Genomic DNA, 10144 nt, shown 5'->3' with positions numbered 1-10144 from the left:
TTGCAATTCTGTTGGATTGGATGGTTTTTATGATGTCTTGTATATGTTTTATTATCACGTGGAGTATTAAAACTAGGAATGTGATGGCCAAGGTTACATTTATTGAGTTTTATAATTTGATCATATATTTTGTGTTGTTAATTTTGCTAAAAATTAACATGGTATTTTTTTAAAAGATAAAATTTATATGCTTTTCAGTCCAAGGTAGTTGTTCTCGTAGATACTCAAAGACCCTTTATATGTGAGATGTGATCCACTTAGGGATCACTATTTGTAGAAAAAGAAAATTGAAAGATGATAGTAATATCTCTAGACGGTAAAATACTTGCATGAATTCTTTTTTGTCACGTAAGAGTACTCCTCGTGGACGTATTTGAAACAAGGATATTCCACAGCCTTCTTTCATTTTATTTGTTCAATAAATTTTTCTTTACAGACATCATTTGGGCTGTTTACTTATTTCAAAGAATTAAATTATTTTTGCTATTGGAATATCTCGATCTGGAGACTATATGTCGTGGATCTAGATGAGAGAATTTGAATGAAAGAGATGGGGATGATGGTATGTTAAGCTGAGCATACTCTCATTTTCTCTAATTCTTACTCTCTTTATGTTTGTAATATGAGGCTTTAGAAAAGCGGGTTCCTCGCCCGGTGGATTGAAGAAAGTCCGTTGATTGAATTCATTCCCTGATGATGTGCCACTTACAAGGCATGACCGGATGGTAAAAGTCCTTGACACTCTTTTAAGCATTTAACTTTCGTTGTGACGTGGAGACCAGGAGGGACGACGAGGAGACAAACAACGATTTTCGTCCTAAGGAGAGAAAAATGGTGGAAATCTTCAAAAAATGGTTTCTTAACCATGCAAAAGTAATAGTAAAATTCTATAAAAAGTAAACGATACTTAAACCTCTCATTTCTTGTTTAAGCACATAATTATATTGCCCTTGACATCTTTTTTTTTAACTTTTCTACTTACATTTTTTTCCTTCTCTCACCGAAAATGACAGTCTGTTTTTAAAAGTTAATTGAGGACAATCAACGGTTTTTGCTCTCTCAAGTTTTCCCTCTCTTTATTTCTTCTGCTTTTTCAAGGTCTTTCACCAATGGAAAAAGAGAAGGAACTACCCAAAATCAAGAGGAAAGAATTAGGCCTCTCTTGCATGCTCAACACCGAAGTCGGCGCGCTTCTAGCCGTCATCCGTCGGCCGTCTGATCCCAATTCCCACTACCTTGGATCCCCGGAGGAGTCCCAAGACAATGGCATTCTCCAATCATTAAAATCCCTGCGAGCTCTCATCTTCAACCCTCAACAACAATGGTGTACCATCGACCCTTCGCTCTACCTCTCACCCTTTCTCGACGTAATCCAGAGTGACGACATCCCCGCCCCCGCCACTGGTGTTGCCCTCTCCGCCCTCCTTAAAATCCTCAAGTTTGAAATTTTCGACGTAAAGACACCCGGTGCGGCTGAGGCCATCGCTGCCATCGTTACCACCATTACCAATTGTAGGTTAGAGAAAACTGATCCCATTTCGGAAGACGCTGTTTTGATGAAGATCTTACAAGTTTTATCGGGGATCATGAACCACCCTGCCTCGGCTCTGCTCACTGATCAGGCTGTATGTGTACTCGTCAATACTTGCTTCCAGGTGGTTCAGCAATCAGCGGGCCGGGGAGATTTGCTCCAACGGAGCGCCAGATACACCATGCACGAGCTTATCCAGAAAATCTTCTCCAAATTGCCTGAAATTGAGGTTATCGAAGCTTCTGAATTCGACATCGATGAGGGGGAAGAACTCGGCGGGGAATTTGAATCGGGTTATGGAATCCGGTGTGCTGTGGACGTGTTTCACTTCTTATGCTCTTTGCTAAATGTGGTGGAGTTGGTGGAAACAGAAGGATCTACTATGCATACAGCTGATGAAGATGTGCAACTTTTTGCTCTGGTTTTGATCAATTCTGCGGTGGAGTTAAGCGGTGATGGAATTGGGAGACACCCAAAGCTTCTTAGAATGGTCCAAGATGACTTGTTCCACCATTTGATACATTATGGCACTTGTTCCACCCCACTTGTTCTCTCCATGATTTGTAGTACAGTCTTGAACACCTATCATTTTCTTCGCAGGTTTAACATTATATTTGGCCAAACATTTCATTCGTTTTTGCATGCTACTGTTTGACGTGTGTTCTATGATAAAATATAGATGTAACTCTTTTTATTCAATAACTTTCTTAACTTAGCTTATCACCCAAGAAAACGAAAATGCAAAAATAGCACAGCAGCTAGGAACAAGTATTCTGCATACTGTTGATAGTTTCTGTTATTTTTGTTGGTAGGTTTCTTCGCCTCCAAATAGAAGCCTTCTTCACTTTTGTGCTTTTAAGAGTTTCGACAACACAAGGAGTTCCGCCCCAACTCCAAGAGGTTTCAATCGAAGGGATCATAAACTTTTGTAGACAGCCAACATTCATAATCGAAGTCTATGAAAACTACGACTGTGATCCTCTTTGCCAAAACGTTTTTGAAGAGATTGGGAAGTTGCTTTGCAAGCATTCATTTCCAGTGAGTAGTCCTTTGACCTCTTTAAAGATCCAAGCATTTGAAGGACTAATGATTATAATTCACAACATCGCAGACAACATAGATCGACAAGATGATTCCATCCCTTTCGAGCCTTATCCAGTTGAAATTTCAGAGTTCAGACCCTTTTGGGAAGACAAACCCGAAAACGATACAATGAATTGGGTTAACTTTTTAAGATTTCGAAAAGCTCAGAAGAGAAAATTATCTGTCGCTGGGTACCATTTTAACCGTGATGAGAAGAAAGGTTTAGAGTACTTACAACTTTCCAAATTGTCCCCTGATCCTCATGATCCAAAAGCCTTGGCTTTCTTTTTTCGGTACACTCCAGGATTGGATAAGAGCTTGGTTGGAGATTTTCTTGGTGACCCTGAAATCTTTCACCTTCAAGTTTTGAAAGAATTCACTGAAACGTTCGAATTTTCAAGCATGATTCTTGATCATGCTCTTCGAACTTATCTTGAGACGTTTCGATTACCTGGAGAGTCCCAAAAGATAACCAGAATCCTTGAAGCATTTTCTGATAGATTTTATGAACAACAGACTTCAGATATTTTTGCAAGCAAAGATGCAGTTTTTATTCTTTGTTATTCTCTTATAATGCTCAATACTGACCAACATAATCCCCAAGTGAAGAAGAAGATGACAGAGGAAGAGTTTATTAGGAATAACAGAGCCATCAATGGAGGTAAGGATCTTCCTAAGGAGTATCTCTCTGAGCTTTTTAACTCCATCTCAAACAATGCAATCACTATTTTTGGCCAATCTGGCCAATCTGTTGAGATGAATCCAAGCAGATGGATTGAATTAATCAACAGGTCCAGAATTATTCAACCTTATAAACTAAGCAGTTTTGAGGATCATAGACTGGGGAGAGACATGTTTGCTAGCATCGCCGGGCCATCTGTAGCCACTCTCTGTGCATTTTTCGAGCATGCTGACGAAGAAGAGCTCCTGCATGAATGTGTTGAAGGTTTATTTTCCATAGCAAGAATAGCTCAGTATGGACTAGAAGAGACCCTTGATGAACTTCTTGCTTCTTTCTCCAAATTCACTACTCTGTTGAACCCTTATGCTTCCGCTGAAGAAACCCTTTTTGCCTTTAGCCATGATTTGAAGCCCAAGATAGCCACACTTGCAGTTTTCACCATCGCCAATAATTTTGGAAACTCTATAAGAGGGGGTTGGAAGAACATTGTTGATTGTTTGTTGAAGCTCAAAAGGCTTAAGCTCCTTCCCCAATCTGTCATCGAGTTTGATGCTGCTTCTTTCACCACATCATCTGATTCCCAGGCGACATTTGAACCAGGCCTAAACTTCCCCCCAAATGATCCTAAATTGGCAAGTCAACAACCTTCAGGCGCGGTTAGCCGTTTCTCACATTTTCTATCATTAGAAAGCATGGAAGATTCCCTTTCCCTTGGTGTAAGTGAATTTGAGCAAAATCTCAAGATTATCAAACAATGTAGAATTGGAAACATTTTTAGCAAGACTTCGAACTTGCCAGAAGATGCTGTAATCAATCTTGGGCGTTCTCTAATCTTCTCAGCTGCTGGGAAAGGGCAAAAGTTTAGTACATCAGTTGATGAAGAAGAAACCGTTGGCTTCTGTTGGGATCTAATAATAGCCATTACATTGGCGAATATATATAGGTTTCAAAGTTATTGGCATGCTTTCAACGATCATCTCCTCGCGGTTGCTCAGTTCCCTACCTTTTCCCCAGTCCCATTTGCAGAAAAGGGCATTGTCGGCCTCTTCAAGGTTTGCCTCAAGCTACTTGGAACATACCAACAAGAAAAAATCCCCGAGGAGCTCATTTTCAAGTCTATTAACTTAATGTGGAAGCTCGAAAAGGAAATCCTTGATACCTGCTGCGAGTTCATAACGAAGTCTGTAAACAAGATTTTGATTGAATTTCCTGCGAATTTGAAGACTCAGCTCGGTTGGAAATCAGTCCTCCACCTGTTATCAATTACAGGAAGACATCCTGAAACTTATGACCAAGGAGTTGAGACTTTGATCATGTTGATATCAGATGGAACTCATCTTTCAAAGATGAACTATACGTATTGTATTGACTCTGCTTTCAGTTTTCTTGCCCTCAGAAATAGTCCACTGGAGAAGAACATCAAGATTTTGGACCTTTTGGCAAGCACAGTAAATCATTTAGTCCAATGGTACAAAAGCCAGTGCCTAGAGCTAGCAAGTAACAATTTTAGCACGACAAGCAACACGAGTAACTCTTCATTCGAGGACAACTTGAGAGCTCCTAGTTCGTTGAACTTCTTTATGAGTTTGTTCATCAAACTAGGCGAAGCCCTAAGAAAAACCAGCTTGGCTCGGCGAGAAGAGATAAGGAACGCGGCAGTTATGGCTCTTCAGAAATGCTTTATTCTCGCTGAGGAGCTTGAATTCACACCAAACAACTGCATTAACTGCTTCAACCTTGTGATCTTTGCCATGGTAGATGATTTGCACGAGAAGATGTTCGAGTACTCGAGGAGGGCAAATGCAGAGAGGGAAACTAGAAGCATGGAAGGAACTCTAACAATTGCAATGGAGCTTTTGACTGAAATCTTTATGAAGTTGATGACACAGATATCAAACAGCCCTGGGTTTAGGACGTTTTGGTTGGGAGTTTTGAGAAGAATGGATACTTATATGAAGGCTGATTTGGGTGAGTATGGTCAGTCAAAATTACCTCAAGTTGTTCCGGACTTGCTAAGAAAGATGATTACAGAGATGAAGGAGAATGGGATTTTGGTTCAGAAGGAAGATGATGATCTTTGGGAGATAACTTATATTCAAATACAATGGATTGCTCCATCGATCAAAGATGAGTTATTTCCTGAAGAAAGTATTTGATAGCTATTATTAAATGTAAAGAAAAAAGCCAGTTTGAATACTAGTTTCTAATTTCCTTTTATATATGCATTGTACGAAAAACAAAAATAAACCTGACAATTACTATCAAATTCTGCCCAGAGTATTGTGAAGTTTCTGCTTTGAAAACTTCCGACAGCATGACCAACGGCCAATGTGTAGTTTGTGGGGTTGAGTCATATTCACAAAACATAGTGGTGGCTTCATCTCTATCAAAATCAACTTTTCTAGCTGTTGAAAAGGACCCAGGTTGAGTTCACCCTTAAAATACACGTGTTGGGTTCCACGAAAATTAAACAAATTTTTGAACCATAGTAAGTATTTTAGATTTTCATTCTCATATCACACCACCATATAGTAAAAAAATATAATATAACTTAAATTCATTTAAAGAAGGTACAAAAATATAGATAAATAAAAGTTTACGTAACAACACAAAGTTATTATCAATAAAAATAATAATAATAAACAAATGAGAAGAACAAAACAAATTTGACAAAAAAGACCAAAAAAAATTATGTATAGAAAGACAAAATAGTTTATATAGTGCTTTTATACATTAATTAATAAATATAATATAATATAGTTTTTTCTTATGAGTAAGTATGAATATGAGTGGCAAAGATAAAAAAAATTCCAAATAAGACAAATTATAGTGTAAAATAAATAATATACCAAATATGATAAACGTAGAATAAATTCTGTTGTCCTTATTATTTCTGAAATAAATAAATATTATATATTATAATTGTTGTCTGTTCTTTTACCACCAGACACGTAGCGATTAGGAGCAATTAACGACAAGACAAGGCATAATGTTCTCGAAGTGTGAACCCCTCCAGGTACCCCGAACCGGCCACACGCTGATGTCTCCAAGGGAGGCCACCTCTTGAGGTCAGTCCTCGAGGAATGGATGTCTCCAAGTGAGGTCATGCCCCGAGAACCTTTTAGAGGCCCTCGCGCCTTCTTTAGTCAGTTGTCCTCCAGGTCTAGGATGTTGTCCTCGGGGCCTAGAAGAGCTGCCAGGTGTCAGCCATTGCGTATAAGAGCCACCAGGAGATCGTCTGACAACCTTTTGGAAGAGCCTTGAGTAGTGGTGTCTAGTCGTACATTCGACAAGAAGCATTTCCCACTACGAGACCTGACATGGAGAAACATGCGGCCACACCCTGACACTATCAGAGGCACGTTCCCCATAAAGCTTGTAAACAACTTTCTGCAATGGGCCCCGTGCAATCCTCCTTAGCTGTAGTCTCTATTTAGTGCAACCTGTTGACGCCCGTTTTCCTCAACTTAAAATGTAGAGCACGTAAACAGTAAAAACTATGGCGAAGAAGAATAATACAGTAAAACAATGAGATTTTTTTACGTGGTTCAACAGTTAACTCTGCCTAGTCCACGAGTCTTTTTTATTAGGACTTAGGAAATTTCCGGAAATTCTTCAGGGATAAATTCTCCAGAGATTCTCTCAAGATCACAAAATTTCGGTCCTTTACAAAGGTACATGACACCTCTATTTATAGAGGAGATCTCAGAATCCAATCCCACACGTTTCAGGAAGTTATTCTGTAAATTAATAAATTTAATTACTTTAAGGTTTGTAACTCCCATATACAAGGAAATGTCCCCTGAAGACCAGGGGACGTATAACTGACTAGTTAATATCCGTTTATTGTAGGGAAGTTACAACAATAAATATCTTTTGAATGCATGGACTGCGTCTCCTCAGGTGACTCACTAAGCCGTTCGAGGTCAGCAATCAGCATCATGCCAGTCTAGGTCCCTGAGTAAATTACGAGCTGTATTACTTTCCCCAAGACCAACTCGGAGTGGGTAAATACCACCGAGGCTGCCTTATTTCGAACTCACACCCATGCCAAGCTCGGGCCACTTGATCCGAGGCTACCCGACAATGAATATACTCCGATGTTCCGTCTTTCGAGCTTATAAGGACTTCGAGGCTACCTATCTTCGAGGTTGCCACCTGCTTCAAGGGTTTGGCGTCTAGATTATGAACATGTATTTTAGCTATCGCGAGCTCACACCTGACGAATCCAGCTTTCGAGGTCACAACCTCAGGTCTCGAAATCTGGGTGTAACATTTTCCCCCCTCAAAAGTATTAGTTCGAATCCTATGAGAAGGAAACTTTTGAACTACTTTCTTCGGGAACCGTACCGTCACACATACTCGAGTATGGACACGCGTCAGTTGGGTATTGCTCACTCAATGTACTTGAGTACCTTGGAAACCTGCCCACGATCGTTCGCCTGCCACCTTTACGGTACCATCATGTCACTTATCCCTGGCCGTCGGATTTGATACAGAATCTAGCCAATGGCCCAGATTAGTCCAGCCTTTCGCATTCTCATGTGCTTATAAATTGGACCCTGTCGTCTTCTTCCTTAACTCACGTTTATTTCAGAGAAAAAAGGAAGAAAGGAAAACCAGAACCCTCCTTGCCAATTTCTTGCATGTTCTCGAAGCCGAGAAGACAAAGCCACGCTGGAAATTTTGACTCTGTGAGGTCGTACTTGCAGCCGCTTACACAATCGTCCATATCTCTATTTCTGCTGATCGCATTGTGTAAGTTTTCTATTCATGGCTTCTTTGCATTATTTTTTCCATGTGTGTTTACGCTTCTGTTGTACCTTGGGCCCTAGAATTTTGTTGGTTCATGCATTAGTTTAATGCACTAGGATGCGTCGACGGATAGATATTACATTTAGGTTTCAACATTGTCGGTTCAAAACCCAGTTTATGCGTAAAAAGACCCAAATATGGTTCTTTTTCTGAGTTTTTAAAATTTCGGAGGACACATCTTGCACACCAAGACATTGGGTACAAAATCAGGGATTTTCTATTTTCTAAAGAATGCACGATTCCCAAAAATATCACCTTTTTAATAACCGCCATCTTTTTTCCCTGATATTTCAGGATTTACCACAGCATGTCCACCTTCTTTCCTTTCGGTGGAAAACATGCTCTGAGATTGGCCTCATCCTTTGGATCGAGCTTGCCTTGTAGCCTTGATCATTCGAGCTTAGGTATTATTTCTCATTATTTCTTGCTCGCTTGGCCCTCACCCTTTTGCTTTCTTGTTAGATGCCGCAGAATTCGGGAAAGTGGTGGGGGTCAAAGCTCGTGATTCTTTATTCACCAGTAGCTCCAAGCCCGGAGTCTCCTTTTACTCGGAACCAACATTTACTTCGGGAGCACGAACTGAGGCGTGAGCAAGAGGACACTCGAGATCACTTCCGACGTCAAATAGACGAGGTCGAAGAAGGGAAAAGAAAAAGACTAAGGGTCCCCCTTCATCCAGATCCTGACACCGAGCCTAGAACGATTCCCCTCGACCCTAAGCTTAAAGTGACAGTTGCCTTCAAACCAAGTGATCTGCAGTTTTCACTGATGGGGGAGCCCTCTACCTCACAGCCGAGGAGGGAGTTTTTCGAGGTCGAGCATTATTGGAGCTCGATTACATCATTGGGCCAGATAACCGATAACCTGGCCCTTCATGGTACGGGATTATCAGGCTCGCTAAGGTGTTGAGCCCCGGCCTCCCTCGAGTGAAGCTACCGCGCTCCAGGAGATGGAAATCCTGACAGCAAGCTGAGATATGCGGCTTAGAGCCAGGAATACATGAAGGTAGGAGCGGTACTGCCTTTGAAGTCTTTTTTCAAAGACTTCACAGACTTTGTTGGGTTGGCCCCCTTCCAGCTCAACACCAATTCTTACAAGGTTCTGTCGGCCCTGAGGTCGCCATACCACGAGATGAAGTGGGAAGTACCCTCGCCAAAGGAGATCTTGTATCTCTTTTGTTTGGAAAGCAATCCCTCCCAAGCTCGGGGAAGGGACAGCTTCCTTACGAGATGAAGGGACAGCTTTCCAGCCAACTATCATTGCCCCACCCCCTCTGACGAGATGAAGGAGTGCAGAGAGACTCTGTTCCAACTTCCTTACGACAGGAGATCCCCTTCCTTTCTCTTGCACGAAGACAAGCTTCGGGCTTATGGGCTCTTGGGAGAGGATCAGTCCACATTGGATTGGTCCAATAAAAAGTACGACCATTGGGAGCTCGTGCCTCTGCCAATGGGCAACCTCCCCCCAAGGAGAGAGGTGAGGCCTCCGCCTCCAGTTCGTCAAAGGAGTCCACAATCAGGGAACGAGGCCAACAATGAGGCCTCAAGCTCGGGCTCGGATGAGCAAGGTACAATCATCCTAAGCTCGAATATGTGGTCCCCCTCCTTATTAAAGAATAAACCTGATAGGTTAGTATTGTGTAAGGATGATAGGAGCCATGTTTATGTATGGTCTTGGGTAGATGAACGGGTTCATAGGTTCGATAGCTGGCTCGTGAAATATGACATCATGTATAGCCTGAACGAGGTATGGAATGGAATAGTTGTCCAATATGGGACCAACGACTATAGGGACCTTTCGAGGTTGACATCCACCTATAGGGAAGGTACTCCCCCCGCTTCTTCTGAAGATGGGGGAATTTCGTGGTCGCCGAGCTCAAGCTTGGGGGAGAGTTCCAGTTAGGTGTCTCTCCACTTGTCCATTTATCCCATGTATGTTTGCATGATGCTGAGTTACTTTTTTTTTAACTCATATTGTGGTGTAACTGTGTAGGCAAGATGGACTCCGATCTTGACAACATCCTTGAGAGTGGC

At 41.4% G+C, this 10144-nt stretch overlaps 1 protein-coding gene across 1 annotated transcript; it reads left to right on the top strand.

Moving 5' to 3' along the window:
- The first annotated feature begins 965 nt into the window (after positions 1 to 965).
- Positions 966 to 5544, top strand: LOC133780431 (ARF guanine-nucleotide exchange factor GNL2). The gene is made up of 2 exons (XM_062220180.1): positions 966 to 2131; positions 2344 to 5544. The coding sequence occupies exons 1-2, from the start codon at positions 1110 to 1112 to the stop codon at positions 5450 to 5452; spliced, it is 4131 nt and encodes a 1376-aa protein (XP_062076164.1). The 5' UTR covers positions 966 to 1109; the 3' UTR covers positions 5453 to 5544.
- The last annotated feature ends 4600 nt before the right edge of the window (positions 5545 to 10144 follow it).

Source organism: Humulus lupulus, chromosome 5 (genome assembly GCF_963169125.1).
Source record: "Humulus lupulus chromosome 5, drHumLupu1.1, whole genome shotgun sequence".
Classification (NCBI taxonomy): Eukaryota; Viridiplantae; Streptophyta; class Magnoliopsida; order Rosales; family Cannabaceae; genus Humulus; species Humulus lupulus.
This window is presented reverse-complemented; position numbering and strand designations above follow the sequence as displayed.